The sequence below is a fragment of the Molossus molossus genome, unplaced genomic scaffold, assembly GCF_014108415.1.
Source record: "Molossus molossus isolate mMolMol1 unplaced genomic scaffold, mMolMol1.p scaffold_m16_p_6, whole genome shotgun sequence".
Taxonomy (NCBI): domain Eukaryota; kingdom Metazoa; phylum Chordata; class Mammalia; order Chiroptera; family Molossidae; genus Molossus; species Molossus molossus.
In genome coordinates, this window is record NW_023425399.1 from 118,018,000 (window position 1) to 118,036,168 (window position 18,169).

An 18,169-nucleotide genomic window follows, 5' to 3' on the forward strand; every position below is an offset into this window, starting at 1 on the left:
CTTAGAAAAACCTCTCTGTGTGGACAGACTGGAGGAGACAGGCATCAGAAATGCTCTCAACAACGTTGTCCTTCCACACATCTGCGCCGGACGCACTCCCGGCCAGGCCCACATCCTCCGTGACCTCAACGCTCCCCACCAGGAAGAGGCATTTCTGTCCCTAGCTGTGGGGGACCTGTGGCCACACGCCTGCAGAAAGGAAGCTGCATGCTTTCTGAGACTCGATCTTTAAAATGACTCAGTGGCCACCCAGTTCTCTCAAAAGCACCCTCGAAACCCAGGCCACGCCGTGTGGACACCTAGGCCACATGAAGAGGCCACACGTGGACGTTCCAGCAGCGAGCCCACTGAGCTTCCAGTTGGTGGCCAGCACCAAGCCAGACGTGAGCGAGAGCGAACAGGAGACAGAGAAGGAGCGGATGTCAGGGCCCTGTCAAGCCCGAATCACAGATTCCTGAGAAACCGGTTCCACTCATTCACCTGTCGGCAAAATGTGGTTCCTTGTGGCTGGAGGACTGGGTTCCTGTCCCTGTGGCTGTAGGATGAGGGGTGGGCCCCTCTGGAGCTCGCCCCTCACCCGCCCTCAAAGCCAGCAAGGTCAAGTCCTCTGTCTGTGATCCATCTGCCAGGTCTTCCCTGTGCTCTCCCCTCTCCGGGCCCTGTGACGCCGACACCCCAGAGAGCCCGGCTCCAGGCCCCACCTTAAATTAACTCCACCTGCAGAGCCCCTCTGCCTCATGAGGTTCCTGCCTGCCTCCCCCCGCCCCCAGGAGGTCACTTGTTACAATTCAGACTCCAGCTCTTTTTTTTTCTTTATTGACTTTAGAGGGAGCGGAAGGGACAGGGGGGAAGAGAGAAACATCAATGAGAGAGAACACTGATTGGCCGCCTCCTGCATGTCCCCCACTGGGGATCAGGCCCACAACCTGGGCATGTGCCCTGACTGGGAATCGAACCCATGACCATTGGTGCCTGGGTCAATGCTCAACCACCGAGCCATACCAGCCAGGCGAGATTCACTATTCTAACTCAAGCCCAGGTAACAGAATAGAAATACTCCTTTTGGAAGAATTTACACAGAACACTGGAAATCAAGAGAAATGATCAGACGTCCACCACCCCACTCACTTCATCGAGAGCCTTTGAAGGTAAGTCCGCAGAGGAGACCCTTGGTCCCTCACAGTGCCCACTGCCCTCACTGCGCCGACCGGAAGACCTGCTGGCAAAACTGAAGGGAAGGGAGCGTGGGGCTGAGCAGGCCACAAAGACGGTCGCCTACGCCGCACGGCCTGGCGGCGCCCACGCCTGCTGTCTGGTGGCCTACACGACGCTACCCGAACAAGGCCACACACCTGCTCTCGGGTCCCAGAGCCGGGCGCACAGAGCCGTCGGCCAGCGGGGTGGTGCCAAAGTAGAGACGAGGTTCCGAGGGGCACAGGTCACAGGTTGGGGCAGAAGCTGGGCGAGCAGAAAGCCCTTGTCCGAGAGACTCCTGGCCATGGGTCCCCTTCACTGAGCCCTGCCTCCAACACAAGACCACGGACACAGTCAGCACCGGCTCCGGGGTGACCCCCGCGTCATCACAGGGGGCGGGGACAGAGCACAGAGGAGACAACAGCATCGACAGGGAGAAAGCACCACACACGCAGGAACAGGATGATCGCCTGCGTGGTTTAGTGACACTGGTGGCGCAGGCCCTGTGTCAGAGCAGGAGGCTGACCTACTTTGCACAAGGACGGAAACGAACATGCATTTCTCTCACTCAAAAACCAGGACCTACACGAAGGAGGGGCAGCTCGCAGAGAACAGTGACCTCAGGGACAAAAGCTCGGGCGAGACCTCAGGGACAAAAGCTCGGGCGAGACCTCAGGGACAAAAGCTCGGGCGAGACCTCACGTCCATGGCGTCCCAAACGGAACACACTGAGGAAACGCCTCTCTGAGCGACACAATCACAGACGAGCTCCGGCACATCTGCAGTCAGAAGGAAATGGAAGTACGGCACCAAGCCTCCCGCGCGTGAGAAGCCCAGTAGCTGACGTTCAGACGGGACACCAGCTCAGAAGACGCTTCTCCAAAGGAACAGGCAGAAACAGGCAGAAGCACCTTTTGGTCGGTGAGCCAAAGATGTCCAACAGTGGTGTGGCTGAGCCTGTCATTCATGCTGCCCAAGCAGGACACCCAGGTGGGGACCCACCAGCACCCCCAAAGTCACGGCTTTGGGAGTATTTTTAACAAGGCAGGTGAGTAAGTACCAGTTAACTTGGCCACCGGGAAAAGGCTTCATGTACAAGCCTCACAGAAAGTCAGAGACAAACTGCCTTCTCCCAAATGTCCTTCTGACCTGGCCAAGCCAGAGAGGAGCCCAGCTGAACACGCCTCCGGTCCCAGTCAGACTCCGCACGCAGCCAGGTCCCAGTGAGGAGAAAAACGTTAGAACCAGGTAACTCGCCCAAACCGCAGGGAAGAAACTATGATCTGGGCTGTTTCACAGTATAAAATGTTTGCAGTCAGGTCACAGGCTGCCAACACCAACATCGGTCACAGGTCACAGTGCCACGTGGCGAGACAAGCCTCTCGGACGCCGCTGGGCTGAAGGGGCTTGCCTCCCACCCGCAGACGAGGCAAGCTCTGTGGTTTTGTGGCTTCACCCCAGGTGCTGACCACCCACCTGCAAAGCAGCGGCGTCTGGCATTGAGCTCGTTGGCCACACGGACTTCGGTGCACAGCTTCAACATCAGCAGCATGGTGACGATCATGACGATGCTCTGCCAGAGAAGCGGGGACTCGAAATGCCTTCCAAACCTGGGGTAGGAGCCACGGCGTCAGGAGGGGGACTGCCAGGGGCAACTCCCAGCTCCCTGCCCGGGTCTGACCAGGGCCAGAGGGCCACACCCACTGTGGCCATGATGCCAGGCCCCAAACTCCACAGAGGGCAGAGCTGGGTGCGGAGGGGCCCGGGGCATCCTGCACAGCAGCCCCTCAACCCCCACTGACCCCGCAGGACAAGCAAGAGCCAATGAGCGGGCCTGGGTGAGGAGAAGGTGCTGCAGAAGAAGGGATGGTGTCCGGGGCTTTCTTGGCCAAGAAGCACAGATGGGTGGGGTGGAGTCTGCCAAGGGCTGGCTCCTGCTCACCACAGCCCCCAGGCCCTCTGGCCCCAGTGACCCATGGCCTCAAGCCCACTCTTTATAAATTGCAAGTATAACCCCTAAGGCTGTTTGAAGAAAGCTCTAATCATTTCTAAGACCTGGTCCCCACTGGCTACCTAGCTGATCCAGGAGGTGGACTCACCCACAGGTAAAGGTAATATGAGGGACAGTGAAGGTTCCATGTCAGGCTGAGCAGCCGGCATCAAAACAAAATAAGTCAAATTAGGGACCCCTTCCACCAAGCTGTAAGGCCATTTGGGCCATGATGTGAAAAGGGCCAGTTCCATTTTTCAAATTTTCAACAGAAACAATGAGTGACTAGAGAAACTGTGGGGAAAATACCAAGTTTGTACTTCTCCTTACACGACACACCGAGAATCAAATTTAGACGAACTCAATGTTTACAGTGAAAAAGAGACCATTGAACGTGAGTGACAGGAAGCACGGATGAGTACTTAATGGATCTGGGGATGCAGGCTGGCTGAGCAAGACACAACATTTCAAAAAACACAACTTTCCACAAACAATACACAAGAAACAAAATAAAGATGAAACCAAGTTCAACGTCATCAATAATTTTTTGAACCCAAATAAAGTAGAAAGATACAACTTTTTACTTATGAAATTAGTTAAACTTTTTCTTCCTTAAATAGTCTGTGCTGGCAGGTAAGTCGCGACAGCACTTCCTCCTCTCCTGCCGAGAACGTGGAACAGCACAGCCTCTTCTCTTACAGAGAAGCCAGTCGAAGCGAGTTCTCTCCTGGTTGCAGAGTACGTGTCTCGCCCCTAGGGAAATACACATTGCAGAGGACGTGCACCGTTCTACCAAGTTCAAGTAAAAGTTTCCACAGGGAACACCTTCTCTACCTCTCAAAATAACAGAAAAATATATCAAGTGGAAGAGAAGTTGTGTTCTGCTTCTCTGTGTGGCCTGAGTGTTATGATCATTAGTAGCAGAATGTTACCACGTCTCTGATACAATGTTACTAAATCTTCAATACAGTATTACCAGACCTCCAATACAATGTTGCTTAATTTTCAAAACAATGTTACTGCATCTCTGATACAGTGTGTTTGTCCAATAGGGATGGAGCTGGAGAACTACCTCCATGAATGCATGAGGCTCTGCAGCATGGTCCATGCGCCCTGGCTACCTCCCTCCCCTTTGTCTCTACAAAATTATGAGCCCACAAATATTAGGTACGGGGCATCGCTTAGCCCTTGTCCTGGCTTCTAATACCTCAAAGGCCAAATCCTGTACATCAGCATTTTTTAGAGTATGATATGCTGAATTTTTTTTTGCAAAAAGATGGTAAGAAATGGGGCATAAGAGTTCTCCTCGTTTCAGAAACCTGGGTTTGCAGTCAGCCCCTCCTGCGGAGCCACTAGTGTCCTGGCACAAATCTCTCAAGGGGCTTCCCAAGTGGACTGGAGCTCTGAGGACTGTGGCCGGCCAGCTTCTGGAAATGCACTCTCTCCAGTGCTCCTAATGGTAGCGCTGTTCTGGTGTGGACCCAGTTCCCACCTCCCCTGGAACCTGCCACAACCTCTGACCTGTGCTCTCCCTCCCCACCACCCATAACCTGTGTGTGTGGTACGTCCTCACAGTGCGTCCACTAAACCTGTGTGTGTGGTACACCCCACAGTGCGTCCACTAAACCTATGTGTGTGGTACACCCCACAGTGCGTCCACTAAACCTATGTGTGTGGTACGTCCCCACAGTGCGTCCACTAAACCTGTGTGTGTGGTACATCCCCACAGTGCGTCCACTAAACCTATGTGTGTGGTACGTCCCCACAGTGCGTCCACTAAACCTATGTGTGTGGTACGTCCCCACAGTGCGTCCACTAAACCTGTGTGTGTGGTACATCCCCACAGTGCGTCCACTAAACCTGTGTGTGTGGTACACCCCACAGTGCATCCACTAAACCTATGTGTGTGGTACACCCCACAGTGCTTCCACTAAACCTATGTGTGTGGTACACCCCACAGTGCTTCCACTAAACCTATGTGTGTGGTACACCCCACAGTGCTTCCACTAAACCTATGTGTGTGGTACACCCCACAGTGCATCCACTAAACCTATGTGTGTGGTACATCCCCACAGTGCATCCACTAAACCTATGTGTATGGTACATCCCCACAGTGCGTCCACTAACATGCAAACTGAAGCATCTAGCCCAGCGTCTGGCACAAGGAAAACTAAAAAAAAAAAAAAAAAAAAAAAAATCCGTTACATCAAATGGACTGCTGACCCACGACGCCTGGAGAGGACAGAGAGTGAGAGAGGAATGTAAGTGGGCATCTGCTTCGCCCTCAGAGCAGTAGGGTCTCAGTACCAGGTGGGCAGAGAGGAACACATTCGGACAAGTTGTGGATGGAGGCCGGCCCTTCTGCTAATGTGCAACGTCGGGAAGTGACCCCCAGGCCAATGCGCTCCCTCCTCAAGGAGGCCCAGCACCGCTGCCAGCCCTCCCTTCATAGGACACATTTTCTAAGCCTTTCGGGATGCTGGCTGCAGGCAGCCCTGTGTGCTCACATGGTAGCCAGGGACCCAGGACCCCTGAAGTGACCCAGGACAGCTCAGGATGCTGACTCTATGGGGAAGAACGAATCGGATGTGCAGAAATAGACTTGCCAGTGGACCAAGGTTAGAATCCCACAAAGGCCACCCTACACTGCACTGGGAGGGAGCTCAAGACCTTCTAAGACTCAGGCCCTGTGGTGAAGAGAGAACATGGGGTCCAGACACATCAAATGCTAGTTAAATCCAGAGTCACCAACAAGATGACCTTCAAGAAGCTGGTGTGATTTCTGATTCCTTCAAACCAGATACTAAAATGGAGATTAGATATTCTATTTTCTTTTTTTTTCAGTTTTGAATGACAAGCATGATGAAGGGAAAGATCTCTAAATGGAACTATTTTCCCATAAGGTAATCCAACTCTGGTAGTTCCCTCCACTGCTGGAGAAAACTGATTCCAGGCTAAAGGAGATGCTGCACCTGCCGGACACAAGGTCCGAACCCCACGCGGTTCCTAGCACTCAGGGTCCACAGCAGTCTCAGCCAATACATTTCACCAGCTTCTGTGCAAGCTTAGACTTCAGGCCATTTTAGAAAAAGGAAACAAGGGGTTCCGCCTCAGAGGTCCCCCAGCCAAAGGGAAAGAAGGAATCTTCAAAACACTGTTTTTCAACATGTGTTTTTCAACCAAAATAAGCCCCCACTGACCCCTCCCTGCAAAGTGGGCTCACCATGTGACAAACTAAATATGCGACTGACTCACTAGCTCACCTTGTAAAACCCCAGACAGGACCCAGCTGGTGTGGCTCAGTGGTTGAGTGTCACCCCATGCACCAAGAGGTCACCAGTTCAATTCCTGGTCAGGACACATGGCAAGGTTGTGAGCCAAATCCCCAGTGGGAGGCATGCAGGAGGCAGCCAATCAATGTTCTCTCTCATCGATGTTTCTATTTCTCTCCCTTTCTCTCTCTCAAATCATAAAGAAAAAAAATTGTTTTTAATAAAAAAAAAAAAAAAACACCCAGACAGGAGCAAAAGTAATGCCTAAGGAAAGTGAATCAGGGTGGGCTGGGGCCTGGCTGGACAGAGGCACAGAGCAGACAGAACTTCTTGGCTCAGGAAATTCATATCTCGACTGTGATGGTGATGATGGGGGGAGGGGTGCTCATCAACACCCATCAAACCGTACATTTAGAATGGGCGATTTTATTTAATGAAAATCATACTTCAATAACACTGACTGAAAATCAGTAAGCGAAAAAGCCTAATTACTCAGTAACCAAAAGTCAAATGAAGTAGCCTCAAGTCCTCCTCCCAACCTGGGTGCCAGGCTCTCCCTGAGCAACCTTTCTGCTGACACAGGGGTCTGAGACCACCCAGAAGGAAGGAAAGTTCCAGACTTGGAGGCCTTAGAATGAAGCTATGAGACCTCTCCTCATCTCTCTGAACATTCACCCTCCCAACTATGTCTGGCTTCAGCAACTGTTAAAATTAATTTCAAGTTCTTTACTGGAATGCAAATGACAAGAAGAGGAAGTTGGGCTGGGTGGAGCAAGAAAAAATAGTCTCTGAGCAGCGTTTCCCAGAAAGTGGACTTCTTGTTCGAAAATAAACAACACTCACACAACACAGAGAGAGTTGAAGGGGACGCCCCCCCCCCAAGCTGGCCCTGAGCAGGCCCCGGCCCCCCTCAGGCTCAGAAGTCCCCTCCTGAGAGGTCTCACTGGCCAGCAGGATGTCCTTCCTACTGGCCACTGTGTTTCGTTCCTGACATTCATTTACTGTTGTTTTCTCTCCCCTGGTCTCTCATGCCAATTCCCTGAGGTCAGGGACCCCATCCTGGGGTGAAGGCCCGGAGAAGCATCCAGTGCCTGGTGACATGGAATGAAGACTAAGCCTGAGATCACGAGTGAGGTTCTCCACCCCACGCCACCATTTTCCCTGGGAGATCGTCTCATCCATTTCCCCAGATCCTTCTCAGTAAGCACAGACACCTCCACCCCTGGCCTCACTCGGAAACCCCCAAAGGAGAAAGCCATCTCTCTGGGACTACCCCACAGTTAGAGAGCCCTGACTTACCAGAAGAGTATCCTTAAAATATTGGCCATCAGGAGCACCAGACACACGTAGGTAGAGAAGCCCTCGGCGTTCTGAGTCCTCCGGATGTCCCTGTACTGGGGGATGTACGGCACCACCCCTCCGAACACCATGGCCCCGGCCGCCCCCCAGGAAACCAGCTGGTGCAGCGGGACCAAAAGCCAATCCAAGCCTTGTGCGTCCATCGCGAACACCTGTGCCGCCCGCCCGCGGGCTGACGTCCACCTGGCTGAGTCCCCGCGGCTCCCACGGGCGCCTGGAGCGCGCGCTGGCTGTCAGCCCCACATGGCCGCCGCCGGAGCCTGGCGAGAGAGGAGAGGTAAGAACGGGGCCGGGGCCTCGCGCAGAGGGGGCGGCGCTCCGCTGGGCACCCGGGAGGCACGCGGGGACTCACGGCTGGGGCGCGACCCCTCCCCGGACACGCGCGGTCAGGGCGCCCTGGGCGCGCGCAGCGGCATCGCTGCGGGTCAAGGCGCGGACGCACCGCCCTGGGAGTGGCGGGCTCGGTCCGGGGGACTCGGTCCCGGGGAGGGCTGGGTCCTGGGGCTCCGTCCAGCGGCGCCCGCCCCGCACGCCGCGCCCACGCGCACCACGGATCCCGCCCCGGCCCTCACCCGCTGCGCCGGCTCCGCCGGTCGGGCCAGCGTCCGTCAGTCTGCCCGTCCGAGCCCGGGGCCCGCCTCGGCGTGACGTCACAATGCCAGGGCCCGCCCACCGCGGGCGGGACGGGCGCCGGCGGGTCCTAGAGCGCGGTGTCCGGCCCCGGAGCTGGGACGGGCCCTGGGAGGTGAGGACGCCCCGCGGCGAGAGGCCTGCCCGGCGGGCCGCCCTTCGGGGCCAGGTGTCCCGTGGACGGTCTCCGCATGTCCCGGGCGGGGCCGCGTAGACTGGCGCTCGGTCACAGGGAGCGGACACGGGGTCTTGTCGAAGCCCCGCGGTCAGCTTGTGGCCTGAGGACCCGTCTAGGGGACCAGGAGGGTGTGAGCCGGGGGCGTCACCCCTCCTGGGGGCCAGGGGGCGGCCTCCAGGAGCCTCCCGGGGTGCTCCCGCGCGGTCATTTTCTGGAGGAGTCGGGGCCCTCCTGACCAGGGGACACCCCGGAGCAGGACTCAGAAGTTCGGGAGTTTAACCGGGTGGGGCGGGCGGCTCTCCTGGAACAAAGCCGCAGCCGCGAGGGTCCTCAGTGTCCCCGCAGCACGTGCCCCAGGCCTCGGCCACGCGTATCAGACACGCGGTTACTGCTCCAAGTCAGCCACACAGTTCTGTGATGTGAATAAGAGGGTACCCTGCACAGTGAAAGGAAACGGGGTTCCTGAGGGGTGCCGGACCGCGGGGAGCCCCAGAGGCGGGGACTGCGCCGCCAGGGTGGGTGGTGGGGTTGGGGGGACCCTGTTGAAGCCAGCCAGCCCTGCGTGCCCGAGACCCGCGTAGGTGGGGCTCAGGGCCCACGGGTTCTGTCTGCAGAGGAGCTGCCCTCAACCAGGGCAGACCTGAAGCACCCCAAAGGCGAAGGCCTGGAGGATGAGAGGGTGGCCCCAGATGCACAGACCTGGCCCCCAACCCGCCTCCACACAGGTCGGGCTGCCTGCTTCCTACCTGGGAGGTTTTGTGGGAAATCCTAACAGTTACAGCCTAAGACCAACTCCCCAACAAGCCTGGTGTGAGGGGTGCTGGAGAGAACGGCAGACGTCGGGTATTTCTGGGTCATCACAATTCAGTACCCACCAGAAATGACAGAGAACACAACACCCAGCATGACTAGAGAGACAAAAACAACCCAGAGAAGGAAGCCGGACAGGGCCAGGGAAACAGGTGTTCCTACTTAGCCACTCCCTCCCCCAGCTGTGAAGCCTCTAGAATATTCCATTCTCGGAAGTCTGGAGGGTGGAGGGAGGGTACGGGCTTCCCTGCCGCCCTGGAGCATCTGGGTCACGCTGTTGGGCCTGTTTTCCTGGCACGTGGGCAAATTGGTGGCCAGCCCACAGCCACCTGCTACTCTGGGTCCATGGGGGGCGGGGCACCCACACCAGGGAGCGCCTCCAAAGGCCACTAAAGTCTGGGCAGCCCTGGAAGCCTCTGGGGTAGCCAGGCTCGGGAGCCACTGTTTCAAGATCTACACTCAATACGGAAAGTCCTCAGGATTCAGAGTAATTTGCTTCCAGGAAAGGCCACTGACCTTCGGTGTGGCCAGAATGGCATCGTAAATAATTAATTTTGAAATGGTTGAGAAGCCCTGGCTGGTGTGGCTCGGCTGGTTGCAGTGTCTTCCCTTACACAAACAGGTGGCGGGTTCGATTCCATCAGCACATGCCCAGGTTATGGGTTCAATCTCCTGTTGGAGCAGCAACAAATCTCGGTGTCTCTCTATGCCCACCCCCTTCCTGTCTTTAAATATAAATAGAATTAAAAAATAAAAATAGTTGATAACATTGCATTAAAAAATGAAAGCTAAAATTGCAAAAACATTTTATACTCCAGCCTGTATACCCAGCTCTACACTCCCAAAGAACATATAAGTGAGAATTTGCAAACACAAAAGAAGAGGTTGGCCCTGGCCGGTTTCTCAGTGGTTAGAGCGTCAGCCCGCGGATCAATGAGTCTCGGGGTCGATTCCAGTCAAGGCACGTACCTCCGTTGCGGTTTGTCCCCGGCTCTGGTCGGGTCGTGTGGGAGGCAACCAGTGGATGTGTCTCTCTCTCATCAATATTGCTCTCTCTCTCCCTCCCTCTCTCTCCCCCTCCCTCTCCATCTAATGATAAATGGAAAAATATCCTCAGGTGAGGAATACAATTTTTAAAAAGTGGTTGTAGCACACTGAGACCCATGTGTCTATTACCAGCATCAGGAACTATAAAAAAGCTCTTCTAATGATTATAAAATAAAAATTAAGCAGGACAGTGTAATTGACAGCATTTCTCCCTTTCTCGGCCATTAGAGTGCATCTTAAACTCAGCAGCGTCTTAGATCAAAGGCCTTAGAAATGAGACCGTCACCTGGAACCCACGGCGCAGCTTCCACTGACATTTACTCTTCACAGGACAGAGTTTCCTCTTCCATTTGGTCACACTATGACGTTCTCGTCTATCAAAATTAAAATTTTAGTTTTCTAATTTACTTTTGTTTCACATTTTGCTTCTGCTATTGTTATAGGTCTTTGCTTCCACAAACACGTGCTTCTTACTCAGACTCTTTTCCTCCCGGATCTGTGCCCTGCACCAGCCGATCACCATTCACTTTCTGCAGCTTCACAGGAATGTTTTCACATTGTAGATTTCCAAGGTCACTTTCGTTAGAGAATTTCCCCCCTGAACCTAGTTCCTGAAATTTAATATTCTTAACAAAATGGGTTTCTGTTGAGTGATTCTCGCTTCCATATTAATGAATTTGCCTCCCACAGATGCAGGACGAAGAATTTGATCCCTAACAAGGCAGTGTAGGTGAACACCCCTCCAGGTGCGCGGTGTGAAATGACAGGTCCTATTTCTCCAGGAGAGAGTGGTTCTCAGGGTCATCAGAGAATTTCTGAGGAGGTTCCCATTTGACCAGAGAGATTACAGTTGAGAGAGATATTTAAAAATACAAAGGGAGCCTGGCTGGTGTGGCTCAGTGGTTGAGTGTTGACCCTGCACCAAGAGGTCACCAGTTTGATTTCTGGTCAGGGCACATGCCCAGGTTGTGGGCCAAATCCCCAGTGGGGGGCATGGAGGAGGCGGCTAATCGATGTTCTCTCTCATGGATGTTTCTAAAAAAAAAAAAAAAGGGAAAGGGAGAATCGTGGTGAGTCCTGGAATTTGTAGCCTAGGGTTTTAAAGAGTTAGCTGGGAAGATGTAATTTTAAAAAGATATAATTTGTGTGTGTGGGGGGGGGGGGGGATCAGGGGAAGGGTGTCAATGAGGGGAAAAGGAGAAACATCTATAACAAAAATAAAATTTAAAAATAAATAAAACTACTATTTAATAAAGTATAAAAGCTACAGTGTGCAGCACATGGTGAAAAATGTATATATAGTAGTAAAATATACACAGTATCAGATTTACCACCTTGAAGGCAGCAAGTGCACATTAAGTCGCAGTAAGTACATCCTCGAGGTTGTCCAGCCATCCCCGCCATGATCTCAGAACGTTTCCTCTTTCCAAACTGAAACTCTGTACCCATTAAACACTGGCTCCCCCTTTCCACGCTGCTGTAAACATCTGTGCACGTGTTTTGGTGTGGACACGTCATCATTTCTCTTGGGTCAATACCTCAAGGTGGGATTGAGGTTTTAGGGACCAGCAGGCTCTTTCCACACTGACTGCACTGTACCCCATTCTCTCAGCAATTGTGAGTTCCCAGATTTGCCACCTCCTGCCAGCACTTGTTATTGTCTGTGTTTGATTGCAGCCATCATGGGTGTGAACTGGGATCTCAGTGTGGTTTTGGGGGGGGGGGTGTTTTTTTTAACTTTTTTTTCTTTATTGATTTTGGAGAGGAAGGAAGAGATAGAAACATCAATGAGAGAGAACATCGATTGGCTGCCTCCTTCATGCCCCCCACTGGGGATCAGGCCCACAACCTGGACATGTGCCTCGACTGGGAATTGAACCGGCAACCTCTTGGTGCAGGGTCAATGCTCAGCCACTGAGCCACATGGGCCGGGCTCAGTGTGGTTTTGGTTACTAATGCTCTTGGGGGCTTTGCCTGTGTGGCTGTTTCACAAACACATTCAGCAACTCAGGTGCCCACGTGCTGTGTGGCTCAGCTACAACCCTGGGCCATCGGGGTGACTCGGACAGCCACAGCCCTGCCCCACAGAGCTTCAAGCTTAAAGGGGTACAAAACCAGTACAAAACAGGTCGCCACCCACAAAGTGACCCAGGAGCTCCCACTCAGACAGGCCTAAAAGGCACCAGAAGGGGGTGGGGGGCTCCTTCCAGATCTTCCGTAAAATCAGAATCCAGATGCAGGTGCTGGGGTGTGTCAGGAACTGGCCACAGAGCGTAGGGTTCTGAACCCTAAAGCCGACCATAGATGTGGCAGAGATTCCAAGCTGACAGTCTCCTGCAGGGTGCGGACAGGGCCCAGTCCCAGGGCCACCAGGACCCCCGTTGGAGAAGTGAACATGAAGACAGAGCAGAGTTTAATGGGACAGAGGTTCAGTTGGGAAGATGAAGGAATTGTGCGGGTGGATGTGCCCAACACCACTGAGCTGTGCACCCGACAATGTCTGATGGTAGATTTTTAATCCTCACCCGAGGATATTTTTCCATTTTTTTTTTTTTGTACAGATAGAGTGGGAGGGAGAGAGAGAGAGAGAAACATCGACGTGAAGGGACACATCGAGTGGCTGCCACCCGCACGACCAACCAGGGCCGGGGACAAACTGCAACCGAAGTACGTGCCCTTAGCGGGAACCGAACCCGGGTCTCTCCGGACCACAGGCCGACGCTCTAACCGCTGAGCCAAACCAGCCAGGGCCTGATGGTAGATTTTATGTTGCATTTTATTATAATAGTAATGAGGAGGAGGAGCAGGGGGAGGAGCAGAGGCAGGAGGTATTGCTAGCCCTAACCCTCCCTCTTGCATCTCCAATGGGATGAAAAAAGCAAACCGGAGCTGTGAAACTACTCAGACCAAAGGCCTGGTCCCTGCAGAGGGTTTTAGCTCCCACCCCAGGGTCGATGACAATGACCTTCAGGATGAAGCGGCCACCCAAACCTGGCCCTCACCTCCCAGGCCTTCTCCCAGGACCTGCCCAGCAGCTTCTTCGTCTCCCGGCTTGGACAGCTGTGCCCCGCCCAGGACTTCACCACCAGCACCTAAGTTGTTCTGCATCTACAGCACATCCAGGCTCTCAGTTGTTCACTCTGCAGCCCGAGCCCTGCCCGCGGCCACCGGAGCCACCTGGACCCACCTGGACTGGGGGCCCACCCCACACGCCCCATGTCCACATGGACACCCAGGAACCAGAAGACCCCGGGGACGTGCTGCAGAGCAAGGTGAGTGGGGACCCTGACCCCACCCTCCCTCCTCACCCTCCTGGTGCTAGACTCCTTGCGGGGCTGGGGACTGGTGGGGACATGCTGGCACCCAGCTGTAGGGGGCCACCCACAGGCAGCCCCGCGGGGCCCCACCCACCCTCCCTCCTGTAACCTGGAAGCACCAGTGAAAGGCTGATTCCCGTCTTGTTAAAAAGAACTTGTCAGATGTTGTAGGTACTTAAACCTACATTTTCCTGATGAAGGTGAAACCCTCTGACAGTGGGTGGTGGTCTCCACAAAGAAATGCCGATGCTAGACTGACCCCCAGTGTTCCCGGGTCTGTGGAGGTAAACGTGTGAATTTACGAATTACATCGCAAGTAGTTTGAGAGTCACTTGCGCTTGTGGCCTGCCCGGCAGTTGGGCGTCTCCGCGTGACATTCCGCACGGCAGATCCCAGCTGATGACCCCTGGTGGCCGCCCTGCCAAACCCTGCCAGGAGGCTCCCGGCGCCCAGGGCTACTGAGAGTTTTCCTGCCGTCCTTGGACATGGCGGTCCTGGTGCCCCCGGGCAGGCGTAGGGTCCTGCCGGTTAGTTCCGTTATGCACTTGGCTCTCACTGTCCCTCCACTACTGGTGGAAAAGACTTCCCTTGTTAAAAGTTTACGTATGTGGATGGTTCTAGTCTACGATGCTCGAAATGCCCCACACTGAGAGTAAACATTACAATCGTTGTTTACGGCTAATTTTTTCAGGCAGAAAATCTATTTCACGAACTTCAAGAACATTTTCAAGCTCTGACCGCAACATTAAACCTCAGAAATATCCTTTTCTATCTTATCGCAAATACTGTGATGCTTTGAACTGTTAAATTATTGTGGAGTATCTTTTTAGTGGGTGATTGTTGACCTAGAATGCCCTGGTGTTTACTTCTGTGCCTTACGTGGCCTCCTGATGTAATTGCCGTCACACATAATTTCTTCCTGCTTGACTAGCAGGCAGCACAGGACATCTCGTGTGGCAATAAAGTAGGTGGACACATGGACCGTGACTCCCTAGCAGGGCTTCTGCACCGAGCCCTGGAGCCCTAAATAGACCCGCAGCCCCCAGAACACGAAGGCCTCGGGTGTCGGGTGCTACACCTGGCTCCCACCTGTGCTGTTTCGTGACTTGAGCAGCTCACTGTTTTGTTAAGACATGAATTCAAACACACTCAGGATAGAATGTTTGCTTCCAGTTTGAGCAAATCCAGACCAGGGTAACATCTGCCCTACTTGAGCTCACTCCACACAATTCAATTCATTCCCTAAAAGCTGTGCGAAGCATTTACATATGGAACTTGCGGTTTCTGATCCTGTCGATGGGTTCCCACAGAGAAGATGATTCCTAGACATGATGAAGTTAAACCGAGTTCACTTCCATTACATTTACATCCTCACTAGAGTATGCTTAAGACAGAAACATACCAGAGTGCCTCACATCTGAGTCTCTGTCCAGGGGAGCCAAGATTTCAGAGCTGAGCTGCCAGTTCCGAGGTCAGAGACAGCTACAGAAACCTCCGGGGAGAGACTGTCTCACCGAGTCGCGCGGCCGGGGTGTGGCAGACGGGGGAGCAGGCAGGTGGAGGCAGGGCCCCCCTGCCAGGGGCTGCTGGGCTGCACCTTAACGCGGCACTGGAAGAAATGGGGAACCGCCTCCAGGACTTGCAGAGGAACGTGAGCGACTTAATGGTGCAAGCTGGGATCCACAATGCCATCAAAGAACAAATGGTAAAGCCATCACTAGGAAACCAAGTAAGTTTACATTGTGCAGAGCTTGTGATTGCTTTCGGCTTGAGAAGTACAATCCCGTGCTTGTTCCCTGTGGGGATTACTGCTTCTGTGCTACAGGAGAAAACTTCAGGAGTAACAGCCCTTTACAGATGCTCCTTTCTAAGTAGACGCACTGAAGCTCTTGTAATTCCTTAAAAAGTGCACATTTTAAGTGGAAAACTTTATTTAAAATTTGGGTTTTAAAGCTTAAAAAATGATTGAATTTTGCTTAAGTATTTTCTACCCCCATCCCTCAAATTAATCTTTAGTCAAAACACAAGTCTCCATGATTTAGACATTGGGGATTATAAGTAGCAGTTTCTGTGAGACAATGTATTCATGGAATTAAAGAAGAAATGTTGCATTAAGCCCTCAACCCACTTCTAGAGTCTGGAGGATCCCCCCTGGCCCTGCCACGCGAATCTCTCTTTTCCAGTGGAATTTTGCACTGGATCTTTAGATGCAAATAAATGCTCAGCCTCAGGTCTCAGACTGATTCAGGTCCATGTGATGTGTGTGGAGAAACACAACTTTATTGAAAGATGTGCCTGTTGACTGACGCACCGTTCTGATTATATGAGCATATTTTAATTAGATGCTTTTGCTTTTCTTGTTCTCCCATTCAGTGACAATTGTTAGCCTAAGTCATACTGATACATCATAGCTAGTTCACCTATCCGTGACTTACAAATATCTACCTCTGGTAGAAGAGATAGCTGTACCCTGCGTCCTGCTACCCACGAGCACTCTGCAATTCTGCCCGTAGGGTGAAGATACACCTGCCCTGCAGCCCTGTCTAGGCCTACTGGACGCTGAGCCGTCCACCTCTGAGGGCTGACTGGTGACTAGCCATGCCTGAAGGTGGGGACCAGTAATGGGTGATTCTGCAGGGTCCGGAGTTGGCACAGTGCCAGGCACAGGGTGGCCGTGGGGACTCTGTCCTCTCCCTTCATCACCTGCCCTCCAGCAGGGTTTCAAATTTGGTCAAAAACCACTAAATATTAGGCACCAAATTAAATGGTTAAGTATCAAGACTTCACTTTAAAAATTTTTTTTATTTGAGAAACATCAATCAGTTGCCTCCCATCTCTTTATTTATTTATTTAATTTTATTTTGGTACATGCCCCTAGTGGGAACTGAACCCGGGACTCTCTGGTCTGCAGGCCGATGCTCCAACCGCTGAGCCAAAACGGCCAGGGCCAGCTGCCTCCCAAATGTGTCCCAGCCGAGGACTGAACCTGGGGATGTGCCCTGACCGGGAATCGAATCTGCCACCTTCCAGTGTACTGGGTGATGCTCCAACCAATGGAGCCAGCTGGCCAGGGCAAGACTTCACTTTTTACACACATATAGCCATAAAGCAGCATGAGTCCAGGTATCTCAAGTTTGCTCAAAGCAGTTAACGCTGTTGACATTAAAAGAAAGGCCTAAATAAATTCGTCTGCTTGACTAAACCTGTGCTTGAAGGTGGCACTAGGTCAGGGCTTGTGCCTTGGGCTTCAGGGGATCTGCAAACCCTAACGTGTGCTCCGGGGCGGGGTGGGGGGCGTGGTGCCTGGGAGGAGAGTCCATGACCCAAAATGTTAAAAAACTACTGTTCTGTGTTCGGAAAGACCTGGCTCTTTCTGTCTCCGAGTGAAACGTAACACCTTCCCCATGTTTACTCCAGCAGACAGAGTGAGCCCTGGACACTGTGGCCCCTGGCGGCGGAAGGCGGACGCGAATCCACAGGGAGCTCAGGTCGACTCGACTCACTTGGTGGTGAGCCCGTGATGCCACCTGACTGAATGAGTCACTAACATCACGTTCTCCTATATCTGAGCTGTTCCCATGCAAATGCTCTAGTAATTACAGGGAATTAAGGTACATTTGTTGAAAGCCTGGATTCCAGTTTAGTTCATTCATATGTAAATAAATCTTTATCTCTTTTCTTACACCCAAATTCACACTTGAAAATGATCAAATGAAAACTACTTTTTGAGTTATAATCTGCATAACTCAAGTTCTGACTTTCAGTACTTAAAATATCATTTTAGCCCTGGCCGGTTTGGCTCAGCGGTTGGAGCGTCGGCCTGCGGTCCAGAGAGACCCGGGTTCGGTTCCTGCTAAGGGCAGGTACCTCAGTTGCAGTCTGTCCCCGGCCCTGGTTGGGTCGTGCGGGTGGCAACCACTCAATGTGTCCCTTTCACGTCGATATTCCCCCCCCCCCCATCTGAACAAAATATGGGAAAATGTCCTCGGGTGAGGATTAAAAAAAAATCATTTTAGTAAAATTAAAGATTAAAAAAACAAACGCAGCCTGGCTGGTGTGGCCCTGTGGACTAAGGTCCCGGTTCAGTTCCCCACAGGGCACATGCCCGGGGGCGTGCAGGAGCAGCGGATCATGTCGGATCATGTCTCACGTTGCTGTTTCTGTCTCTCTACCCCTTCGCCTCCCTCTCTAAAAAAAAAAAAAAATCAATTAAAAAAGTTTAAAAACAAAGGCAGTGTGGTGAGAATAAAATTCCAAAAGCGAATGACCACTTAACAAACACAAGAAAAGCATATGCTGTTATTTTTTTTTCTAAATTAATTTCTATATAAATATTTTTTTAAAAGATCATAAGCAATTTTCTGATAGAAGC

The 18,169-nt window shown here is 52.7% G+C and overlaps 2 protein-coding genes and 1 long non-coding RNA gene across 5 annotated transcripts in view; 1 reads left to right on the forward strand and 2 right to left on the reverse strand.

Annotated features, from left to right (window-relative positions):
• The window catches only part of SLC66A2 (solute carrier family 66 member 2), a 29,687-nt gene extending 21,660 nt beyond the window's left edge, over positions 1 to 8,027 (reverse strand). For all 3 annotated transcript variants that reach the window (XM_036244538.1, XM_036244539.1, XM_036244540.1), the window contains exons 1-2: positions 7,756 to 8,027; positions 2,671 to 2,804 (exon numbers count right to left, since the gene is read on the reverse strand). In XM_036244538.1, coding sequence (XP_036100431.1) covers positions 2,671 to 2,804; positions 7,756 to 7,958 — 337 coding nt within the window. In that variant the 5' untranslated portion in view covers positions 7,959 to 8,027. The remainder of the gene's footprint in view (positions 1 to 2,670; positions 2,805 to 7,755) is intronic.
• LOC118618318 lies at positions 962 to 2,664 on the reverse strand. Its single transcript, XR_004957047.1, has 3 exons — positions 1,892 to 2,664; positions 1,353 to 1,839; positions 962 to 1,228 (listed from the first exon to the last, which is right to left on the reverse strand). It is a non-coding gene; the product is annotated as an uncharacterized LOC118618318 (long non-coding RNA).
• A 5,491-nt stretch (positions 8,028 to 13,518) lies between the features above and the next one.
• Positions 13,519 to 17,317, forward strand: HSBP1L1 (heat shock factor binding protein 1 like 1). The gene is made up of 4 exons (XM_036245150.1): positions 13,519 to 13,752; positions 14,489 to 14,555; positions 15,408 to 15,526; positions 17,215 to 17,317. Exons 1-4 carry the CDS (start codon positions 13,705 to 13,707, stop codon positions 17,224 to 17,226), a joined length of 246 nt encoding a protein of 81 aa, XP_036101043.1. The 5' UTR covers positions 13,519 to 13,704; the 3' UTR covers positions 17,227 to 17,317.
• Positions 17,318 to 18,169: the final 852 nt, after the last annotated feature.